Below are 26,411 nucleotides of genomic sequence, written 5' to 3'. Positions count from 1 at the left end.
GCAGTGGAAAATACTGCTTTTCACAAAACCGAAAAAGACAAATGAATCGTTTTTAGCATTGGGAAATAGGTATTCATTTTTCCAATTCCGATACCCCTAAAAGATTCGATTTTTTACGCTTTCTTATTAATCACCCCAACACTAGTAAAGACCATTGGTTTGCCTTGAAATTCAATATTAAAAATTTTGATTTTTGTTTTGGTATTATAGTGTGGTTGCACCAGCAAGTGTTCATTGTTAAGTTTCTGTTAATTTTTACTCTTCTTTTATAATGTTTCTTGGTTGTATTTTGCAGGCGAGTGGTCATCGAATCAGTGCAGACTTTTTTGATAAGATTGGTGTTGGCGACATGAGGGATCAGCTACAGGAGCTGATCAAGAAGATGAGAGAATTAAAGATCGATGAAAACGAATACGTTTGCCTCAAATATTTAGTGCTTTTAAATCCAGGTAAAACAGATTTTTGCCAATCACATTTTAAACGTTTTTTTTTTTTTTTGCCATAACATTTTAAACGTTTTTTTTTTTGCCATAACATTTTAAACGTTTTTTTTTTTGCCATAACATTTTAAACGTTTTTTTTTTTTGCCATAACATTTTAAACGTTTTTTTTTTTTTGCCATAACATTTTAAACGTTTTTTTTTTTTTTTGCCATAACATTTTAAACGTTTTTTTTTTTTGCCAATAACATTTTAAACGTTTTTTTTTTGCCAATAACATTTTAAACGTTTTTTTTTGCCATAACATTTTAAACGTTTTTTTTTTGCCATAACATTTTAAACGTTTTTTTTTGCCATAACATTTTAAACGTTTTTTTTTTGCCATAACATTTTAAACGTTTTTTTTTTTTTGCCATAACATTTTAAACGTTTTTTTTTTTTGCCAATCACATTTTAAACGTTTTTTTTTGCCAATAACATTTTAAACGTTTTTTTTTTTGCCATAACATTTTAAACGTTTTTTTTTTTGCCATAACATTTTAAACGTTTTTTTTTTTGCCATAACATTTTAAACGTTTTTTTTTTTTTGCCATAACATTTTAAACGTTCTTTTTTTTTTGCCATAACATTTTAAACGTTTTTTTTTTTTGCCATAACATTTTAAACGTTTTTTTTTTTTTGCCATAACATTTTAAACGTTCTTTTTTTTTTTTGCCATAACATTTTAAACGTTCTTTTTTTTTTGCCATAACATTTTAAACGTTTTTTTTTTTTTGCCATAACATTTTAAACGTTTTTTTTTTTTTGCCATAACATTTTAAACGTTCTTTTTTTTTTTTGCCATAACATTTTAAACGTTCTTTTTTTTTTGCCATAACATTTTAAACGTTTTTTTTTTTTTGCCATAACATTTTAAACGTTCTTTTTTTTTTGCCATAACATTTTAAACGTTTTTTTTTTTTGCCATAACATTTTAAACGTTTTTTTTTTTTTGCCATAACATTTTAAACGTTCTTTTTTTTTTTTGCCATAACATTTTAAACGTTCTTTTTTTTTTGCCATAACATTTTAAACGTTTTTTTTTTTTTGCCATAACATTTTAAACGTTCTTTTTTGCCAAACCGTTTTTTGTTTTGTCAATAACATTTTAAAACGTTTTTTTTTTGCCAATCACATTTTAAACATTTTTTTTTTTGCTTGTTGTCCAGAATTCAAACTAAAAAGAAAGACAGAAAATCTTTGTTTTTTTTTTTTTTTACATAGGCATCACCACATTATCAAGGCCAAGAGGCCACTCAAGGATAAGGGTTAAAGAGTGTACAGTAGAAATTGGACATTATAGTAATCATTAGTAATGAAAATTTGGTAAAGTTGATAACTTATATGGAACGGCTCATCAAGAACTTATTTACGTTAGACTTGAAGACAACCATATTGTAGTCAGCCGGAAAGCAGGAAAACGGAAGACAATTCCACAGGCGTGCAGTTCTAAGAAAAAAGCTTTGTTCATAGAATCTACGTTTAGGTTTAGGCACAGATAAAGAGTGGGGGGAATTATTGATAGTGTTTACAGCTAGACAAGTGTTTCTTGTGAAAGTTTGGCGAGGGGGACCATAGATTGAAGCTCAGTTGAACACTTTCCATGAAAATAACGATACATCAGAGACAAACTCGCAACATCTCTTCTGTGAGATAAAGGTTGTAAGGAAGAGAAAAGGACATCTCCTACGAGGCTACGAAGTCTATTTTGAACTCTATCAAGGCAGGCCAAGTCCTTTCTAGCAGCTCCTGCCCAGATGTGGCAACAGTATTCCATCCTTGGACGTACCTGGCTCTTATATAGATAGAGAATAGCATCAGCAATGAGATATCTACCGGATCGATAGAAAGACCCCACCATTTTTCCAGCGGCCTTGGCAACAGATTTGATGTACATGTTCCATTTAAGATCAGGAGTAATGGTCAAGCCAAGAAGTTTGTCAAAACTTGAGGCCTCCTGAAGACGAGAGCCATTCATTTCAATTGATGTCAGATGTGGATCAGAATGTTGATGATGTAAAGAGAGAAGCTTGGTTTTAGATGCATTAAAAGTAACCAGCCATTCTTTACCCCATTGTACTACATGCTCAAGATCAGAGGAGAGAGAATTGGAGAGAACTTGGTCGTTTACTGTCTTAGATGTGCTACCATAAATGGTAGTGTCGTCAGCATAGATGTCTACAAATGATGTAAGGATGTGATTTGGAAGATCATTAATGTAGATCAGGAAAAGAGTTGGGCCCAGGATGGACCCCTGAGGGACACCAGCATTAATACTGTGAGCTTCTGATTTTTGCCCCTCAACTACTACTCTTATGAACCTATCAGAAAGAAATGATTTAATAATTGCGAAGACATTTCCAGCAATACCATAGCTAGAGATCTTATGAAGTAAACCTTTATGCCATACCCTATCAAAGGCCTTAGATATGTCAAGAGCAATTGCCCTAGAAAGGTTGCCTCCGTCGAGAGATTTGCTAATCCTATGAGATATAACTGTAAGCACATCTGCTGTAGATCTAGCAGAACGGAAACCATATTGAGTGTCACTAAGAAGGTTATTTTTGTTGAGATGGTTGATTACTTCTGTATTTAATACAGATTCCAGCAACTTGCTCATGACGCACAGGAGACTTATTGGCCTGTACTGAGAGGGGGATGAGCGATCACCTGAATTCTTAAATACAGGGCATACTGATGAAATTTTCCAGGGAGATGGGAAACTATTCTCCTTAAGACAACGTTTAAACAGTTTTGTAAGTATGGGCGCTAGTTCAGGTTGAAGTTTTTTGAGTACTATAATTGGAATACCGTCAGGGCCAGTTGCTTTACTGGAATCAAGGTTTTTGATTAGCTTGGCAACATCACGTACAGATATACGTATATCACATAGCGTGTTTTCTGATACAGGAGGAAATATTGGGGTTGGCAGCCTTGATCGCAAAGGGTAGAATTAGCTGCGAAGTTCTTGACAAAGAGTTTGGCTTTGTCTGATGCTGACGAGATTACCTCAGGTCCATTGATAATAGTTGGGATGGAGCACACGCTTCTGTTCAGGATTCTGTTTGCTATTTGCCAAAACTGGTGGGAACCAAGCCGCTGCTCAGCTACTTTGGACTTAACAGATAGAGCATACAACTCTCTTGCATTCTTTATTACTTTCTTACAATGGTTGCTGGCAGTCCTGAAAGCGGCTTTAGTTTTCATACATCTATTACGTTGGAAACAGTGGAAAAAGTGATTTCTGTGCGCAATGGCAGCAGCACATTCTGGAGAGAACCATGGCTGGCTGTTAGGTTTTTGCTGAAACTTTTTTGAGGGTATGAAACGGTCAATACCTACAATTAACCATTCCGTCAGGTCTAATACTATAGAGGACACATCCTTTTTAAACATGGAATACAGAGGTAGATCAGATATAAATGTACGGAAGCTATCCCAGTCAGCCTTAGTGTATCGATATACTGTACGATGGAGAGGTACGTCTGGGGACTTATTACATTTCATTTTTATCTTAATTGATACAACAGAGTGGTCGGAAGAGCCAAGAGGCGACAGAACAGAAACTGAACATAGTTCAGGGCAAGTTGTGAGAAAAAGGTCTAGTAGGCTCGCATACTGGCCATCATTGTCGGGCACACGGGTAGGTTCCTGAACAATCTGAGTGAGGTCATAGGCAATGGAGAAATCATGACAGAACCTTCCCTCATCATCGGTCTTGTTAGAGTGGGTCAACCATTCGACGTTGTGAACATTGAAGTCACCACATACGTGAATGTTAGCTGAAGGATAAGCAGATAAGACTTGGTCAATTTTCTTAGATATGCTTTGAAAGATAGTAACTCCGCTGTTATGGGGGCGATAGAAAGTAAATATAAATGCCGTAGTGTGAGCTAAAGCAACCCGGAAGCACATATAGGGTAAGTTAGGATCTTCTCTGGAGATGTCCCTACCACATGGAAAGTTATCCCTAATATAGGCACAAATTCCATGCCCATGGCGATCTTTGAGGGTCAGATTTAGAAGTTAAGTTAGAGTATCCTTTAATTGCGAACTCTTCTAGGGAAATAGCCTGTCCAATGCCAGTTTCACTTAAAAATAAAAGGTCTGGTTTAGTCTCCTGTAATTGGGTTTCAACCTCTGGAAGGTTAGAACGTAGACCCCTGATGTTGGAGAAGGAGACATGGTAGTAGGAGTCTACGTTGGAAGTTGGAGAACCGGGTTTAATCGTGTATTTTTTCTTGAAACTTGTCATGATGAATTTTTGGAATTTGTGGACTAGGTCGTCAGATTTACTTAGAGCAGGACAGAGAGGGGAAACTAAGAGAGAAAAAGAAACGAAGAATTTTTTTTTTTTATTCTGTACAATATTTTTTTTATCTGTACAATATTTGTACTTGTGATGAAACAACTATGTCATATTCCCAAACTCAAAATTTTATCAAGTATTTTTTCCAAATAAAAAAAATCATTTTTATGATCTTTAGCAATTAATAGTAAATAGTAACCATTACAAGGCTGGTTTTGATCTTGATAGTTCGAATAGAGTTATCTCCCTTTATGTTTTATCCGTTATGTGAGCTCGAAAAGTCCGTAAATGACATTGGTCTTTACGTTAATGCGGATAAGGAAAAGTTGTATATCAGGCAACTTTGCACATGACGCTAAGTGTGATCCTGAAGATCTGAGGCAGCTAATGGAAGACAGGGGAGTCTGGAGAGAGAGAGGGGGAGTCTGGAGAGAGAGAGAGAGAGAGAGAGAGAGAGAGAGAGAAAGAGTAACATTAGTCCGGCCAATAAGTCTGACCAGATAGATAGATTTACTAAAGATGGTAGACAGAGACACACCACCTCATGAAACTAATCTTTTTTAGTATTATTAAAAAACAATCAATTTATATGATTTTTGGAATATGACATTTTCGTTCCTTAATGAATATATACATCAGAAATATTCTTCTGTATTTTTGGTTTTTAATTAGGTGAAATTTTGGACAAGAACAGTTTCTTTTATTTTTTATTTTTTATAATTTCTTATTGAGTGTTCAAAGCTGTCCAGGAAGCATCCCCATCAACTTAAATGTTAAATCTAAATTTAATTAAATAAAAATAATCTACATGTTGCCGCACAGATCGATGGACATTTTTTCTTTCCCTTCTTGTTTTTTCTTGTTAGCTTTGTTTTGCCCTTCACAACATCAAGTTTCAAAAATGAATTCCCAACCACAAATTGCATCACTTCAATACTCTGATTTCTACATTGCTACAGCCTTCTTATACTCTTGCATATTTGTTTACCAGCAATGCTTCAAGCAAACTACTTTTTCGCTTTTATTAATAAATTATTAATAAATTGGAAAAAGTGCATCAAAATATTTCCAACTTAAAATGCACTACAAAACCATCAAACAAAACACCAGGAATCAAAATTCTGAATTTTTTAGATGACGGTTGATTATTTATATTACTTGTATTGATTGGATTATTGTTCCTATCTTGAGTGTTATTTGTGCAATGTTTTGGTCGGATTCCCTGCAACCTCTTTTCCATGGCAAGTGGTCGTCTGAGCTCTAATCTCTGCCCCCCCCTCGCCAATCTTTCACAAAATACACCCGTCTAGTTGAAACCACTGTCAATAATTTTCCCCACTCTTTATCTGTGCCTAAATCAAAACGTAGATTCCATGAACAAAGCTTCTTTCTTATCAGTGCATGCCTGTGGAACTCTCTTCTGTTTGCCCGTTTCCCACCTGACTACAACTTGGATGCCTTCAAGTCCAACATAAACAAATTCCTGATAAACCGCGCCCTTAAGTAATACACTTTATCAAATCTCCATTACTAACGATTACTACGATATTATCACACTGATTACTGTACACGCAATAACTTATCCCCGAGTGGCTTCCGAGCCTTGATAAGTATTGATTACCATGTAAAAAAAAACAAAAAACAAAAAAAAAAACAAATTGCCATTCAACCTTCATCAGACAAGTTGGTTGTTGTTTTGAAAAGAAAGGAGAAAAGATACTGGCTCCGTATATATTTTCATATTTGGTTGACAAAACTCTAATAAACATGCCTGATGAAGGTCGAAGGACAATCCGGCCGAAGCGTTGCACAAATAACACTCAAGATGAGAACAATAGTTCGATCAATACAAGAACTATAAGCCATGAATCAATATTAGAATTTATAAAAAAACTTGAAAAATTATTGGATTTCACATTAAATAACCTGCAAAGGAAAACAAGACATGTAGCGGAACATGCAAAGGAAATAAGCAACCCTCGCTAGATTGAGGTTACTCGTACTTACAACGCATATGATTTTCATTTGTAATGATAAAGGTACAACAACAATGATTGTGTATTAAAGTTTATATGCAGGTTATTGTTTTTTCACCTTAGTAAGTTATTGTGCAAAATCTCTGTAGCAAGATAAAAATGTCTGTGTTCAAGGCACTTGAAGAGATTGTTTTTTTTAAGATTTGTCATACAGGGTGGAATGCATGCCTTTTCCGCAAGCGCCGGTGGGAGCTTGGCGGATTATGGCAATCAGGCTGGCTTTCATGTTGTGGGAGATCATGTTGGTGATGTTCTCAATCTATGACCCAATTAAATAGTCCTGCAAGTTCAGGTTGAGGGAAGAGGTGAGGGCCAGTGAAAGAAAGGTTCAAAGTTGTAGCACTCCTTCTGAAGCCAAGCCTGGTTTTCTTTGTCTCTTAGGCCAGTGCGGAGTCCTGTTGCCAGACCCAGAGTCTGCAAGTGGCCACCCGATTGCACCCGGGGATCATCACACTCTTCAGCAGATCCAGGTACACTTTGGTGTTGACTTTCCAGCCAACTTCAAAAATGTGAGGTGGCATGATGTGGCCGTCACTTGAAACCATACCAAAGACAATATGGCCAAAAACTTTGTTTTTATCATCCTAGGCACGTCTGTTATTTGTGTCACCAGCGATGCATTTTGAGGGTGCCGACAATGGTCCTGTGGTCATAATTTAAATCATTAGAGAGCATGAGTTGTACAGCACATCTCCAATCTTGCTCATTGAACATTATGTTACTTCTAGACATGATAGAAGGCTTCTATCACTCTTGGGATTCGTACGCAACTGGCCAACTAGTAGATGGTCTGCAAAAACAAATGGAAATGAAATCATGTTTTTTCTAGGGCGACAATTTTGTTGTTCCACCCTGTAATGACAACCGTACAACAAGAATAATTGTGTATCAGAGTTTAGATGCATACTATTATGTTCTTTCCTTAGTAAGTTTTTGTGCAAAATCTTCATGGTGAGATAAAAATGGTTTGTGTTAAAGGAGATGTACGTCTTGGCATCAGGAGAGAAAGAACGGTAGAGTTATAGAAAAACAGACATTAATACCATCCCTTGGTATTAAGGACCAAGTAAGGGTGATAAGTGTGCCGATGCTTTTATTGCTTCAACTGCTAACAAATTGGGTGTGTGTGCGCAATGTTATGTTTGCTCACAGTCTGAGAAGCATATCTCGAATCCAACTCTGTGAGAAGGCATGGGAGATGTAGCATAGACGGTAGGCGTGCCTTCATCAGCGTCAGCTGTGCTGCGGTCTTTGTGTGCCTCACTCCGTTGGTCCTATCGACTGAGCTGCGCCGGCGTTGTTTGGCAATGTTGTACCTAAAATCCAGTTAACCAGTGGCTAGGACAAATTCAGTGAAATGAAAGCATAGATGTAGCATGGGTTACACAAGAAAAACAAAACATATTTCGCCAAACAAATCAAAGGAGCTGACAATTAAGGATTGGTTGGTTGGTTGTTTTTGTTTTACGGCATATCAACCTTTTTCAGGTTATTTAATGCTGAATCTAGTTATTTTGAGGAACGATTTTAATGGAGTATATTTTTTTTTTTTAAGTCAGATTCTATTTAACCCATAGTTAGGACCCTAACAGGTACTACCACTCAGGGTCAGAGTGGACCTGGGAGCAATGGCAATTAAAGGGTGGCTCCACACTTCCCAAGGCCCGCAAGGTCAGGCCTCACCATCGGATATAGTTCTAGGTCATATCCAGGACCGACAATTAAGGAAGTGCTGTGGATCAGATGGAAAACAGTATACATCGCAGGAGCCACAGGAGTTAAAACTAGGTATTAATTTTATTTATTGCGGACTATTATCCTCATCTTTTGATGGGATACGAACTCTGAATCTCCTAAGTGCATTCTCAACAATTCTGCCATCCATAGTTGTTGTCTCACCATGTGGTAACTATCTGTCGCGGTTACCACCTAACAAAGGCCTGAGGAATAGTTGGCCGAAACGTTGTGAAACAACTAAAAAGATGAGGATAATGGTCCACAATAAATAAAATTAATAAATAATACTTCTCTCAATAATAGTCCACAATAAATCAAATTAATAATACTTCTCTCAATAATAGTCCACAATAAATCAAATTAATAATACTTCTCTCAATAATAGTCCACAATAAATCAAATTAATAATACTTATCTCAATAATAGTCCACAATAAATCAAATTAATAATACTTATCTCAATAATAGTCCACAATAAATCAAATTAATAATACTTCTCTCAATAATAGTCCACAATAAATCAAATTAATAATACTTATCTCAATAATAGTCCACAATAAATCAAATTAATAATACTTATCTCAATAATAGTCCACAATAAATCAAATTAATAATACTTATCTCAATAATAGTCCACAATAAATCAAATTAATAATACTTATCTCAATAATAGTCCACAATAAATCAAATTAATAATACTTATCTCAATAATAGTCCACAATAAATCAAATTAATAATACTTATCTCAATAATAGTCCACAATAAATCAAATTAATAATACTTATCTCAATAATAGTCCACAATAAATCAAATTAATAATACTTATCTCAATAATAGTCCACAATAAATCAAATTAATAATACTTCTCTCAATAATAGTCCACAATAAATCAAATTAATAATACTTATCTCAATAATAGTCCACAATAAATCAAATTAATAATACTTCTCTCAATAATAGTCCACAATAAATAAAATTAATAAATAATACTTCTCTCAATAATAGTCCACAATAAATCAAATTAATAATACTTATCTCAATAATAGTCCACAATAAATCAAATTAATAATACTTATCTCAATAATAGTCCACAATAAATAAAATTAATAAATAATACTTCTCTCAATAATAGTCCACAATAAATCAAATTAATAATACTTATCTCAATAATAGTCCACAATAAATAAAATTAATAAATAATACTTCTCTCAATAATAGTCCACAATAAATCAAATTAATAATACTTATCTCAATAATAGTCCACAATAAATCAAATTAATAATACTTATCTCAATAATAGTCCACAATAAATAAAATTAATAAATAATACTTCTCTCAATAATAGTCCACAATAAATCAAATTAATAATACTTATCTCAATAATAGTCCACAATAAATCAAATTAATAATACTTATCTCAATAATAGTCCACAATAAATCAAATTAATAATACTTATCTCAATAATAGTCCACAATAAATCAAATTAATAATACTTATCTCAATAATAGTCCACAATAAATCAAATTAATAATACTTATCTCAATAATAGTCCACAATAAATCAAATTAATAATACTTATCTCAATAATAGTCCACAATAAATCAAATTAATAATACTTATCTCAATAATAGTCCACAATAAATCAAATTAATAATACTTCTCTCAATAATAGTCCACAATAAATCAAATTAATAATACTTATCTCAATAATAGTCCACAATAAATCAAATTAATAAATAATACTTCTCTCAATAATAGTCCACAATAAATAAAATTAATAAATAATACTTCTCTCAATAATAGTCCACAATAAATAAAATTAATAATACTTCTCTCAATAATAGTCCACAATAAATCAAATTAATAAATAATACTTATCTCAATAATAGTCCACAATAAATCAAATTAATAATACTTATCTCAATAATAGTCCACAATAAATCAAATTAATAAATAATACTTCTCTCAATAATAGTCCACAATAAATCAAATTAATAATACTTATCTCAATAATAGTCCACAATAAATCAAATTAATAATACTTCTCTCAATAATAGTCCACAATAAATCAAATTAATAATACTTATCTCAATAATAGTCCACAATAAATAAAATTAATAAATAATACTTCTCTCAATAATAGTCCACAATAAATAAAATTAATAAATAATACTTCTCTCAATAATAGTCCACAATAAATAAAATTAATAAATAATACTTCTCTCAATAATAGTCCACAATAAATCAAATTAATAAATAATACTTCTCTCAATAATAGTCCACAATAAATCAAATTAATAAATAATACTTCTCTCAATAATAGTCCACAATAAATCAAATTAATAATACTTATCTCAATAATAGTCCACAATAAATCAAATTAATAATACTTATCTCAATAATAGTCCACAATAAATCAAATTAATAATACTTATCTCAATAATAGTCCACAATAAATCAAATTAATAATACTTATCTCAATAATAGTCCACAATAAATCAAATTAATAATACTTCTCTCAATAATAGTCCACAATAAATCAAATTAATAATACTTCTCTCAATAATAGTCCACAATAAATCAAATTAATAAATAATACTTCTCTCAATAATAGTCCACAATAAATAAAATTAATAAATAATACTTCTCTCAATAATAGTCCACAATAAATAAAATTAATAAATAATACTTCTCTCAATAATAGTCCACAATAAATAAAATTAATAAATAATACTTCTCTCAATAATAGTCCACAATAAATCAAATTAATAAATAATACTTCTCTCAATAATAGTCCACAATAAATCAAATTAATAATACTTCTCTCAATAATAGTCCACAATAAATCAAATTAATAATACTTATCTCAATAATAGTCCACAATAAATAAAATTAATAAATAATACTTCTCTCAATAATAGTCCACAATAAATAAAATTAATAAATAATACTTCTCTCAATAATAAAATAAAAAGGCATGAAAACATTTCTCGCATTCTATTGACATTCCACTATTTTTTTTTCTTCTTCCGCAGATGTGGGCGGTGTTGAAAGTCGGCAACTCCTGGAAGATTGTCAAGAGAAAATCAACACAGCCCTGATGGAATACTGCACCAGCTTTTATCCAAACATGAAGGACAAGTTTGGCCAGGTTCTTTTGCGCCTGCCGGAGATCCGCATGATAAGCATGCACGGAGAGGAGTACTTGTACAGCAAGCATCTTAACGGGGAACTGCCTGAGCAGACGTTGCTCACCGAGATGCTGCATTCCAGACGAAGGTGATAACAGCAGCCACAAGAAAGAACGGCAGCATTTGTTTTATCATGACTGGCCTCCGTCACCGCCACCCGGGTAGCCTCAGGCCATTCAAATGTTATCACCCGTCACTGTTGCGTCGACAGATATATTTATGTATATATTTATATATACATATATAAATATATATGTATATGAAGGAACGGAGACAAACTACTTTTTTTTTTGTTTTTGTTTTTAAATTTAAAAAGAAAGGAATCTAAGCCTTCTTCTCCTTTACCCCCACCCCCATCCGACAGGATCATGTGCAGCGTCTTGATGTGTATGAAAAAAGATCGAGAAGAAAAAGAAAAACATGAATGTAGTAGTGTTGACTGCGACTGGGTTGTAAACATATTATTACACGCAAACACACATAGATATATATATATATATATATTTTACACACTGGTGTTCAGAGAATAAGCCAGTTAACGCAGGAGTTGTTTTGGCAGATTTTTTTTTTTTTTTTAACATGAATACACAACTCTGGAGTTGATCATTTTGTTGGTGTTTCGCAAAAAAAAAAATAAATAAAATAAATAAATAAAAAACAGAAAACAAAAAAGAACTACAAAGGAGTGTATATATATATATATATATATATATATATATATATATACATACACACACACTAAATGACAGAAAGAATGCCAAAGAATTTTAAAAAGTGCATTGACAAAAAAGAAAGAAAACAGATTACCACAAAACCCGATAAGTATAAAATCCACAACAAAATAACGGGAATCGCAACAAAAGTTGGTGGTGCTTAACTTTTTTTTTTTTTTTTTTTTAAACTGGGAAAAAAATAATTTTTAATTAAACTAACTTACCTCTCCCAAGATAAACAAAAAAAAAAAAAAACAAATTGTACTTGTATTATATGTGTGCGTGTACACACATTATATATTTTTCGATATGGACAAGTATCCGATAAAATGAGGTCGAAAAGGACAATATAACCAAAACCTCAAACGTAAGAAAATAAAAAAAAATAAAAAAAAATCTATATTATTGACGTGTTTTTGTTAGGGAATACTTCTTTGGAGCGATTAGTCAAATTAACAAAAAGAGAAATTTATTTAGCATCGTCGTGATGTAGCTCAACTTGTGAAAGGGAGATAACTATGTGAAAGGGAGATAACTATGGGCTCGCTTCCACTTTTGTTGATTTTCTTTTTACATTTTGAAGAAGCCTTTTTGACAACACATGTCAATGATATAATTTTTTTTATTTCATTTTTTTTCATTATATATATATATATATATATATATATAAAATATGTGTGCTCGCATTTCTATATCATGCACAGTAAAAAAAAATGGCATGTAAAGTTATGTGAAAAATATTCTGTGATTATATTTCAGCATACACACTTGGAATGATGGCTACTTTTAAGGCCTTTTATATATATAAGAAAAAAAAGGAAAAATTATAACAAACGCTAGCAATGTATGTACGAATATATATATATATATATATATATATATATATATATATATATATATATATACACACACACACACATATATGTGCAAAACAACTATATTATGATCCCACATCATAAAGCATTTTACTGTAGTAAGACCCTTTCATAACAGATTTGAAACCAAAAAGAAAAAACAAAAGAAATAATCACTTTTTACCTCTCCAGGTACCCCCACCCCTAAACCACTACAGAAATGTGTAAATTTTAACTCTTTCTTTTTTGTTTTTATGGCTTTGATTTTTTGAGATGAGGATTGGTTATTCATATTATTTAGATTCTTTGGACTACTGTTCTCATCTTTGCATAACGTTTCGGTCGATGTCACCTCTAACGTTCTTCAGGGGTATTTTGTTGAACTCAGAAATCTGCACAGAATTTTAAACAAAACCCTTTATTTAATCCATGGGGGTAGCATGATCTTGTTCTGTCAGTCATGATTGGATGGAAGTCCAAAGTAAACTGCAAGTGCAAGCAACCCAAAAATAAAAATATATTTGTCAGTTTGTTTTTGTATATCTTGCGGTAAATCAACAATGTTGGAGTATTTAATCGTAATAGCTATTAAAAATGATTAATTGGGTTGATCTGGTTAGCCTACTATCATCATCAGCAGCAGCAGTGTTGGTGACTCAGTGGTTAAAAACAAGGACTGATAACCCAAGTGTTCCAAGTTTGAATCCAGTTTGTTCCATAAAAACATTTTCACTTAAGGGCGTTGGCAACCTTCACGTGATCCCTTCTTGCAAGTACCCAATATTCTTAATAGAAAGATATTGGAGAAAACATATGGCAACAAAATCATCATGGCTGACAGAACGAGAGCATGCTACCCTCACGGATTAAATCAAGGGTTCAATTTGAGATTCTGTACTAATTCTTGAGTTCAACATGATACACGTAAAAATGATTGGAGGTTATATTGATAAAAATGTTGTGAAAATAACACTCAAGATGAAAACAGTTTTCTAAATAACAGACATTTTTTTTTTTTTTTTAAACTGTTTTTTTAATGTTGACAAGTTCTTAAATTTTTTTCTATTCTTTAGGGCTAAACGTTACTATTGAGCACAAATTATTTGAAATTGTTTTACAGTTGGAAAATGAATAAAAAAACAATTTATTTTGATTTACTTATTTGTGTTAAAATAAATCCGTAATATTAAAAAAATAATTTTTGGATCGATAATACACCCCATCCTTCTCTATAGTTCTAAAATATTGGACATTTTCCAAAAAGTTGAAAACATACCTGAATGCTGCATATACCCGCCTTGTCATGAGAGCCTAAAATCTCTCATACAAGCCCCATCATACCAAGTAACAAATCTATGGTGAACTTCCATTGGCATCATCTATTGTCAAAATAAGACGTGTTTACTTTGCAGGCCATTGTTCTAGAGCATTAAATGAGGTTCTTCCTTCCCTACTTCTATGGAACCCACTCCAGAAGTAGAATGCTCACATGCCCAGATGTCATTGCAAGGGATACCAATGTTGAGAGACAGCATCTGGAAGCAGTCATGCAGAACCAGGATATTTGGCGTGAATGTGTGAACTTAAATCATCTCGACTATATTCAAAAGATGATGATACAACATTTTAGCTGACGATAATTATTTTCACGTAAAATGGAAGGCTTATTTAATTGTATCGACGCTGATAGACATTATTTCAAAACAATATTACTATTAACAGCAAAGCAGGTAGATTTATGTGAAAACATTGTGTTCTATGAATTAATATTTAATAAAAGTCTAGTAAGTCGCCCAGCATTTCCCAGTTGTAAGATACGTTTAAATATAATTCATGCCGATTATGTATTTATGATTGTAGAGACAATTCTTTGTCAATTATATCTAGTCTAATATATGGTAGTGAGATCAAAACTAAAATCTACATAGGACTTTGGTGCCATCAGCTAGAATCGAAATTCCTTAGCCTCGTAGCCACACCCATTATATATATAATCATTCACATACAGTACTGTTTCACTGCTCATCAGTGCAGCTAGACTTAGCAACTACATCAAGGAATGATCAATGAAACTTAACTGCCTAGGCGACATTTGGTGCTTCTGTGATGCTATTTGACTGCTGCTAAGATGGGTATGTGAATTAACAATGTTCAAACATTGTCCAAACGCCTAAGCTCCATTAGTTTAAACAAAGAACATTGCTTAATATGCTAATGGCAGTTTATTTATCACTTCCTAATATGCTCAACCCAAGATAGGGAAATTCGTCTATCATCCTGTTTTTTAAAAGATGTAATCGCGCAATCGGCGAAGACAAGAAGAAAGCAAGCAAGGTTCACAGAGTTTTATATTTTATTTCGATATAAGCATGTCAAGTTACCGTAAGTATTGGTTTTGAGTAAAGTAATTCTTGGACAGTCGTTTAGATGGTTTACTTTCTGTGACTTAAACAAGATGTCGGATACCTTGCTTATTTGCTCAACCAAATTTGCGGGTATTTAAGTTTTATATCTTATATTAACCCTTTATGACCTGAATTATGATGTAGATGATTCAAAAATATTTTAATTTTAGTTAGTTTAAGGGCAATAATACTATGATTGCCTTCAAACTGGAAAAATTATGAAGTTCAATAGTTAAACTACCACTGAAAATTTTTGCATTTCATAAACTTACCTTAACTATTATTCATCGTGCTTGAAAAAAAAGTGTGTTTATGACCACAAGCGAAATCCTCCACTCTGAGACAGATGGCAGTATACTGAATTTAGTTGCAATCTGGAGATATCTGGCATACACCTAGATACAAAACTAATACGTACAAGGTGTGTTTGAATCAATTCCCACTTTATTTATTTAATGAAATATGCTTAAGAGAAAATATATATATATATATATATATATATATTTCTGTGGAAATATATTTTCTTATTATATATCTATCCTTATTTAAGAAGCTCAATGCAATTACAGAGCAATATAGAGAATAAATGACAAAAAGTTATATTCCAAAATTCATGATGTTGACCATCTTATAATTTATTCCTTTAATTCAGTTCCTATACAATTCTTGACAGTATCTGTTTTGTAGCGCAAAATCAATTACTTAATTATTACATCAATCAGTAAATCTATTATGCCCTTAACTCATAAGAGGAAATAGCAACAATCAATCTGTCAAAAGGAATTGAAATGTGATTTGACATGATATATATATGTGCCTGTATAAAGTTTGTGGTAGAACACCCCTATAAAAGTAAAAATAAAATCAAGAACTGTAAACAACAGATTTCTATGTAGCATGTGAAACACCATTTATTTTAAACTGACAGTTCTAACATTTTTCTAACCTTCTGTAATATACACACAATATATATATAAAAATATAAAATCCAAGGTTAATATTTTTCAGAGGTAAAGTAACGAATGAAGTTTAACAAAATTAATATAAGAGTGCTGAATACCAAAGTAAAGCATGATAATATGTACAAGGCGTGTTTGAATCATTTCCTACTTTATTTATGCCGTTATATTCATTTATTTAGGACCGAACAAATTAGTTCAAGCAGGTCATAAAGGGTTTAAAACCTTTTAATGCAAACAGCTCACAAATAAGTAAATTAAAAAAAAATTATTTTTTTCCAAATTCATTTTCAAACAGAATTTCTTTAAAATATTATGTCGCCAATCGTAACGGTTACCAGTTTTGCCTACCAACATCTTTTCTGTTGCGGAGGTCGGGGAATTTTCCTTTTTGTAAACTTTTTTTTTTTTTTTTTCCTGACAGCCTTCCCACATAGAAACAAAACAGTTAACACATTTAATCTTGTTTTTTAGTTTCACAAGAAAGTATTGATTTGTACGACTTTCTATCCATCTGTAGCAGACACAAATGTTTATGGTGCTAATTCTGATAGAAATTAGCCGTAGGAAGTCCATCATAATGTGGCGTCTGCAATTTCTGCAGGCTATTTCCTCTTTTTTTATTCATTAATAAATGCATTTTTGCAATGTTAACGTTTTTGGAACCAGCATAACAAATTTCATCTCATCAACTGAATCCTCTCGGCTAATATTTTTATTAGGACTCCCACCATAAATGTTTGGCTATTATAGTAACTTTTCTACAAAATTATGAGAATTAGCCCGGGATAGTGGTTGATGCAAATATTATCAAGTCAAATTAAAAACTGAAATTTGTGGACAAAAATTACATCAGTCATAACCAAATCTTGGGTAATTAAAAAAAAAAATTTGGTAAATTTTTACGACATGCCCCAGCGTGTTATAAACATCCCAACCTCCCCATGTTAAGAACGGCTTTCAGAATACACCCCCCAACCTTGAAAGCCGTTTTAACATGGGGATGTTGGGGGGGGTATTCCAAAAGCCGTTCTTACCATGGGGTGGTTGGGGTGTTTATACTATGCTAGGGCAGGTCGTAAAAAAAAATAATACCAAAAAATTTTTATTAGTCATGTAATATAAGTCCTTGTCAGTTATTGATTTTTTTTTTGTTTAAAATTTCTAAGCAATTTTTTTCTAAATATTCATTGCATAACATTAATACTAGCAAAAAATTAAATGCTTGACTGTTTTTGTACGAGGGTCAGCAGAGATGTGCAGAGGGGAGGTACTAGGGGTGCCCAAGCACCTGCCCCTTTTACTCCCGTTTTAAAAGTGCCCTTTTCAGAGGAATGTATTATAAGCCTGTGCCCCACCGAGATACTGTTTTCTTCATTTGAGCACCTGCCCTGAAAAAGTTCTCTGCACGTCACTGAAGGTCAATCTTGGAAAAATTGGCCACAAACAAATTTTGGCAGAGTTAGGAATCTTTATGTCTAATGTCATGGGTAGAATAAGTTCTCATCAGCTATTGCTGTTAAAAATTTGGAATAAATATTTAGTACGTAATAATAATTTATTAATAATAATTAATACGTAATAATAATTTTTTTTTCAGTATGTCTATATACAAGACATTTAAAATTATTGACTCTTAATTCAAATGGGATTAAAAAAAAAAATTTTTTTAAAAAGACACGCCAGGTTAAAATAAAAAGTTGCTTTTCTTTGGAGGTTGTTACTACAATTCAAATCCCTGTTCCTTCTCGTTTTTTGTTTTGGGTAAACCAATTTTCTTTTTTTTTAGTTGTAATTTTGTTTTAAAAAAAAAAAAAACTGAACATAAAACAAGGACCTTGCACAAATGCGTTTAGAATTTTTGTAAATTTTTAAAACCTGATTTTTGTTTCTATGTGTGTATATATGTGTGTGTATATATGTGTGTGCGTGCGTGCGTGTTAGGCTTCACTAATCATTTGTATATAGATGATACATTTTAACACCTGTCCCTCGCCCCTAACACCAAACACACATTTCATTATTTCTGCTTGCTCTTTCCACATAAGATATTCTTTTGAAATTAGTTGTACCATGCGGCACAGCTAAAACATGATAAATACCCGGTTATATTTTGTTTTTTTTTCTTTCATATTTTTTTAAAAATTTTACTTTCATCTTTTCCATTCTTTTCTAAAATGTACGATTTAAACGACATATGGCAGTTCTTATAGAATAGTTTTAAATATTAAGAAAGAATTCAGAGTTGGTCCTAAAAATGACTGAAGCAGTTTACAAAATATCTAACAAAAAAAAAAAAAATAAATAAATGGAACCAAGCATATGACATTAAGTAATTTAAATGCAACATTTGATAATGTTTTTTCATACAAGACATTTAAAATTGTTGACTCTTAATCCAAATGGGATTCTTAATGGGATTAATTTAAATTATGACTAATTACAGAATTTCTTTCAAATATAACTCATTCCCAATACCAAGGTATGTTTTAGTTTTTCTGATTAAAATCTATAGGAAAAAAGTCTTAGTGGAACAAACACTGATCAACTATCTCTTAGTATGGTATATACATACAGGAAGTTAAAAAAAAAAAAAAAAATGTAAGGATAAAAAAAAAAATTTGAAAAAATAAAAATTACGTGCTTAACTTTTTTTATTCTTAATATAAGGGGAATACTGGACAAGGATAAAAAAATTTTAAGCCTTCAAAAATATAAAATTGAAAAAATTTCTTTTGGCTCTCAGATCATAAAATGCTTCAGCAATTTCCAGAACTGACTCAGGATTTTCTATTAATACTTGCAACTGAATCGATAAGAACTTAAATCCTTTGAGTGTGTACTGCTTGCAAGTACCTGGTTACTTTTGGTGTTGACCAGTAACCAAAGGGCATTAGCATTTAATCTGGTCTTAAATGTAAGCGCTTGATTTTCTTAAACTCTTCTAATATAATTAGCAACAACGTTAAAGTAGGTATCTCAAACTACAATCCTATTTGTCACATGATAGGGTATCTTTAATAGTGGGTCTTAAAAGATGTGATGCATGTGTGATGCATGTGGGACGATCCTCCCATATTCATCTAAAAAAGTGATTTAAAGATACTAGGAACACATCAGTTGTGGAATTGAATTAATATTTATGAATTACAAATCAAAATTTTATTTTCTGTACATTTGAAAAAAAATTTTTTTATGTGAGCAGATAGAGTTTTACAAGACAATAATACTAAATTTATTTTTTTTTGTAGCTCAAATAGACATTGATTATGACCGTTCAAACTTAGTTGGAAATGGAAAAAAAAGTAGCCATCTCATCTGCTATTGATTCAGAAATCAAATTTACACGGTATATAACTAAAAAAAAATGCTTTAAACAAGTGAAAAATCCTTACAATATCATTTTGTCATGTTGTTATGAAGCAAATTAGATCATTGGGCCAAATCCTATTACCTCTTAAAAAATGTCCGAAAATGACATATAAGGCCAACTTTGAATACATCACATAAAGTAAACTACTAGCCAATTGCATTGAGGCATTTCAAAAATCACGTAATGTGGTTCATTACAGGACATGGCCTAATCGACAAAAAAAAAAGAAAGAAAAAAAAAACAATCCACCCTCTGTCAAACTACTTTCCTACCCCCTCTATTTGATAAAATCAAAAATAAAAGCCTTCAACTTTTTGGCTATGTCAAACAATCAATCACATAAAAGTTATGCAAAAGATATGTTATAAAGCAAGAGAGGCAGAGGAAAGCCAAGGAGAAGGTGGAGAGAAAATGTTTTTGATTGGACATCTAAACAGTTGGGCATCCATCAACCAACTTGCCCTGGATCAGAAGGAATGGCGAAAAATAATTCACGTGGGTTCGCAATCTGCACCAAGCGGAAGATGCGACTCATAATGATTGATTACCCAACCCAAAGCGGCACTCACTCTAGTCGGATTGAACTGGCTTTATCCAAAGGAGTAAGTTTCATGGAAATATCAAGTGGTTCCCAGTCGCTTATATATCCCTGTCAAGGAGCTCACATGTTTTTTTACAGTTATTTCAGGGAGGTGTTGACGTCCTCCTCCATACAGCCCCTAATATTCATCTTGTGATAAATGAATAAAAAAGGGAAGTAATATTAGGCTGTGATTTGAAAAAAAATCTGGACACAAATCTTTTGCAAATATAAATAATGGTGCCAAAGTTATTTTTGTTGCTCGATTAGCCATAAAATAACGACTGTTCAAAATTAGAGAATTTCCTATCTCGTTTGATATTGGTCTAGAAGTCAAATTTCATAGTGTACCACTAAAAATGAAGGCTTCAAACATTCTTAATGTCGTCTTGTGATAAATGAAAATTATAAAGAAAACAATAATTATTAGATGTTAAAGTCAGTCTAAACATTACGCAAAATCCCATTCCCCTTCAAAAACAAAAACAAAAAAAAAAGTATAAAAATAACACAGAAGTGCAACTTTGTTCATCTAAGATTTATTTCAACAACTAACACGTATGATCTTAATGATTCATAGCACAAGCTAGATTTTACTTATAATAGTAAACCATTAAAACTGCAATTGGAACCATGCAAAAACAAATGGAAATACAATAATAAAGCAAACGTTTTCGTTATAGTATTTCGTTTGCTCAAATTTTCAACTTGGATTTTTTTTTTTTTTTTTTTTTTTTTTTTTTTTTGAGAAACACAATTTAAAACCTGATATCAAGCCCACCAAATTGACAAGCTGTGGTTATTTTTATATGCTTACATGTACACAATATCACACACACCAAACTTGAAAAACACATTTTAAATATAAAAAAAGTCACCCATCACTGAAACTAAGTGACCTAACTTGAAGTAGCCTGGAAAACAAAATCTATTAATGACATCAGAGAAAGAATTGTACATTTTATGTTAGAAATAAATATTCTAACAATATAATTTGCAAAGTAAAATAAAATGATAAAATATAAATAAAATAATTTGTTGCTTATGTTAATTTTTATTTTATGAATAATTAAAAGGACGTTTTTTATTGGTTAAAATTAAAAGCTTGTGCCTGTATTAATTAAGCAGATTTTTTTAGTCTAAAATCTAAAAAATTGTTTCAACAAGAAAAGACAGAACTCTTTCTAAAGGAAAGACAGTACTTTAAAAAGGTATCACTATTACCAACGTTTTTGAAAATGAACTTATTTCGCAAAAACTATCTTTTGAAGGAAAAGTGTTGATGCGTGTGTGTGTGTGTAAATAAATAATGGTTGTATAGTTTGGTTTCCTAGATGTAGATCCATTGAAACCCATGTGATTATTAAAGCGTGCTCAATGGTGGACAGAGCAGGTATATAGTATGTTTATTATACAAACATTAGTTACATATGTGCATACATGTTTCAGTGGAATAAAGAGACCCACCTCATCAGACTGAAAAAAAGTTCCATATTTTGTTTTTTCGGTCTGTTGAGGTGGGTCTCTCTAAATTGAGATTTCACTGAAACATGTATCCTTATATGTAACCAATAAGGTTTGTATAACACACACACACATATATATATATATATATATATATATATATATATATATATATATAAAAAAAATTGCTTTTAAAGATATGCAATAATTTGACTTGGCTAAGAGTTTCTTTTTCTTAGGAAGATGTTCAAAAAAGTGCTTATGTTTAAGCTATTCTTATTTAAAATAATTTTCTCAACAATAAACAGAAGTTTAATTTTAATCACATTCAAATTTTATATAAAGATTAAAAATTAACACTAAAAAAAATAAAAATAAAAGTGAAAAGAATTTTATATTTATCAATTTTTGTACTCTCAACCTTTCTCGTGATAATTAAAGATATAATCCATTCAAGATGGCTGACATCCTCCACCCCCAAAAGTTCATTTCTTGTTCTGTGAACATTCAAAATATTGCTAGCCATTTAAAGAATTACAGTTCATCAGATTGTTAGATGTCTAAAATAACTAAAATCTTTTCAGAAATATTAATTATGTGAGCATCATGGTAAAGAAATTGACGGACATTTTTCCAATCAAATTGCACATCAAAATACGGACGGTTAATGTTACTCTTTCTTATATAAAAGCTTTACTTCTGGATAAAAATAAAGAAACTACCTATTTGGCTTCAAGCTCTTGTATTTTCAGATAAACTGCAATATGGCAGTAAGAGGGTTGGGAGAGAAAGGTTCGTACAAAGACATTCATGTGCGGGGGATCTGCCTTAATATTATATTTTGATAACGTTCAATTCCCAAACAGTTTTTAAGGGGTCATTAACAAAGGAAAACAAATACCTTCATGTTATACTCTACTGCCTGTAATGAGTTTATTTAAATATCTCAACTTTATATAAAATGAAACTTTGTCTGCGTGTGTCTGAGTCCACTCCTTATGAACTCCAAAACGGCTGGGCCGATTTTTATGAAGTTTCACACGATGGTACTTTATGTGCCTGGCAGCGTTCTTAGATAGGTTTTGTATCAGAATGTCTTCGATAAATATCGATAATCAAAACAATCTGATGAAAAAAAAAGGAACAGGCGATTTTGACCAAAGTTAACACCTTACACAATCTAACATTGCAAGTGTACTTGAAAAGTTTTACTACACAAGCCGAAAGGCCCGACATAAAATCAACAGTAGGTTCTTTTATATGACAGGAGCGCTTCTGAAATGAATGTTTCCATTTAGAACACAATTGCACTATGATACTTGACTTTTTCATTTTAAACTTTCATTCAAGCCATTATATATATAAAAAAATTTATAAAATTCACAGTAGGTTCTTTATTGTGCAATGTAAACTACAATTTATTGTGGACTCAGTCACCGACGGGGGTGCATGTGACTAGAGCAGACAATCAATCAATTTGATTATAGATTTCACTGATTTTGATGACAATAAAATATGGGAGTGTGAAACATTCGTTGATCATCATTAAATCCCAGGCAACGTCAGATCACCCTGCTAGTACACTATAAATAAATAATCACTAAGCCACAGGATGAGCACTAGTTGTAAATTATATCTACAATGTTTTTATATAAACATTGGCCACGACTTGACAGTGCTCCATTTCTTTGCATTATAATGGCCACTCCAATCTTTGAAATCATGATATGTTGATAAAGCACGTTAAGTGCATCTTGTGTTAGTCATAGTCTGTTTGGATGTTAATTAAAATAGGAATGAATTAAGTTTAAAAAAAATGGTTCTTGTCCAGTATAGCCCCTATATTAAACACAAAAAATAAAAAAATTTCTATGATCAGCATAGCTGTGACAAAATAAAAATATCATATTCTAAAAATCACATAAAATTGATCAAGCAATTTTATTTTATGTTTCTAAATTTTGGAGATGAGGATTGGTTATTCGTATTATTTAGATTCATCGGACTGCTGTTCTCAACTTGAGTGTCATTTTCACAATATTTCGGTCGATGTAACCTCCAACCTTCTTCAGGTGTATGTTACCAAACTCAGGAATTTGGACAGAAATTTGAACGGAACCCTTTATTTATTTCACGAGGGTAGCATGCTCTTGTTCCATCAGCCATGACTGGATAGAGTCCTAAGTAATTAGCAATTATATTTCTCTGTCGCCCTCACTGAGGCTTGAACCTTCAATCTTCAGAAGAAGATCACTTTTTACAATTGATTTTTTTTTTTTCCAAGTACTTTCAACACGGTGCCACAGATCTGCAATTATGTAGGACCTTTATTCAGTCATGCTACCATCATGAAGTAAATAAAGGGTCCGTTTGAAATTCAATAAAAACATTCTCAAGTTCGACAAGATACACCTGAAGAAGGTCGGACGTTACATCGACTGAAACGTGAAAATCACACTCAAGATGAGAACAGGAGTCCAATTAATACAAACAATTTTTTTTTTTTAAATAATTAATGGGAATTTGTAGGCATTACAACATAAATCTAGTAAGTATGAATTACTGTTGAGTTATCTCCATTTGTTTTTTGACATCGTTTTCAAAATGGCAGTCCCTTTTTGCTTACTCATAAAATTTGATTTTCTTTGTAAATGTAAAATTACTTGATTAATTTGCATGATTTTTTGAATGTGATATAATCGTTTTGTCACGGATATGTATATCATCCAGATTTTTTTTTTTTTTATAGGGTGAATTCTGGACAATTGTCATTAATAGATTTTGTTATGATTAATTACAGAGACAATTCGTATATTTTTTCTGATTCCGATACAATTACCGATTCCATATCATTCCTGTTCAATATTTTACTACCCCCCCCCCCGAATACCATAAAAACATGTTAAAATAAGTTATATTTTCTCAAACGTAAGGGGTTGATCTGTACATTTTAGTTTTACTGGTAGTTTAAAAATCAATAAAAAATTTTATTACTACCAGCAATGGAAGATTTTGATTTAAACAAAATCAAATAAAAAAAATTATTAAAGGAATCGTTTTTGGCATTGGAAAATCGGCACACTTTTTTTCGATTCTGATACTTCAAGAAGTTCCGATTTTTCCGATTCCGATTAATTGTCCCAAAACTATGAAAGATGAGGAATAATAAGGAAAAGTTAAAGGGAAAATACAAAAAAAAAAAAAGAAAACAAACTTTAGGCCATGACATTTCGAAGCTAAATGCTTCTCATCATAAAAGAAGGGTCAGAATGCAAATATAAAAGAAACTGGCTTAATGACATTAAGCAATGAAATGAGACTGAAGAAATAGGATAATATGGTAAATAGTGATTAAAAGTAGTTTTACCTACTTTTGAGGAAAATTAAAACCATGATGAGCCGAAATATTTTTGTGCTTTCTTTCTTTAAAGCTGATCCAACGTCTTTTGGCTGATCATGGTTTTAATTTTCCTCGGTCATTTCATCATCCTGAAAAAATCCCCTGAAAATGGGGATAAAACATTGTTTTTCTAATGCTGTAGGTTTTTTCTCTTTCCCATAAATAAATATACACATTTAATTACTATAAACAAAATATCCATGGACATGCGTTTTGAATATCTAAAACTCATTACACCCAAGTTCGATCCCGCATCCACAGACTCTGGTCGAGTGCGTTACCACTATGCTACGAAGCCTTGTTCGAAATGTCATACTAGTTTATCACCTTAAAGTCGCAACACATCTTATGGATGTGTACGAATACATGGATATATATATATATATATATATATATATATATATATATATACTAGCAAAAGTACCCGTCGTTGACTGGGTTCAAAAACAGCCTACAGAAAATGGACTCTGATTCATGAAACTATGATAGGTTATGAAAAGGAAGGGTTTTAAGGAGATAGCTTCGAATTTGGGGGTATCAAAACCAAAGCAAAATATGGTGAAAGTAAAAATAAAATAGATAAATCCCATAATTTATTATACCATACCTGTTCACACTGAAACACTTATCACAATATTCTGTGGATCTATATTAAAAAACCTTGTTAAACTTGGTGACATATTTCCATTCTATGGAGGCCAGGTGCGAACGAACACCCCATAATTTTATTATACCATATTTCTTCAAACTGAAACATAATTATCAAAGTATACTTACGCAGATAGATATGAAAAGTCTTTATTAAAGTTTGTGCCTATTTCCATTCTATGGAGGCCAGGCGCGAACGCAGACCCCACAATTTTATTATACCATCACTAATTAAGTTAAAACATACTTATCAAAGTATTTTT

At 31.8% G+C, this 26,411-nt stretch overlaps 1 protein-coding gene across 3 annotated transcripts in view; it reads left to right on the top strand.

The window, feature by feature from the left end:
* The window catches only part of LOC145247991 (nuclear receptor subfamily 5 group A member 2-like), a 364,710-nt gene extending 339,396 nt beyond the window's left edge, over positions 1-25,314 (top strand). For all 3 annotated transcript variants that reach the window (XM_080109658.1, XM_080109657.1, XM_080109660.1), the window contains 2 exons: positions 296-449; positions 11,597-25,314. In XM_080109658.1, the coding sequence (XP_079965784.1) occupies positions 296-449; positions 11,597-11,844 (402 nt within the window). In that variant the 3' untranslated portion in view covers positions 11,845-25,314. The remainder of the gene's footprint in view (positions 1-295; positions 450-11,596) is intronic.
* Positions 25,315-26,411: the final 1,097 nt, after the last annotated feature.

Source organism: Euprymna scolopes, chromosome 26 (genome assembly GCF_053919585.1).
Source record: "Euprymna scolopes isolate OS-2025 chromosome 26, ASM5391958v1, whole genome shotgun sequence".
Taxonomy (NCBI): Eukaryota; Metazoa; Mollusca; class Cephalopoda; order Sepiida; family Sepiolidae; genus Euprymna; species Euprymna scolopes.
This window is presented reverse-complemented; position numbering and strand designations above follow the sequence as displayed.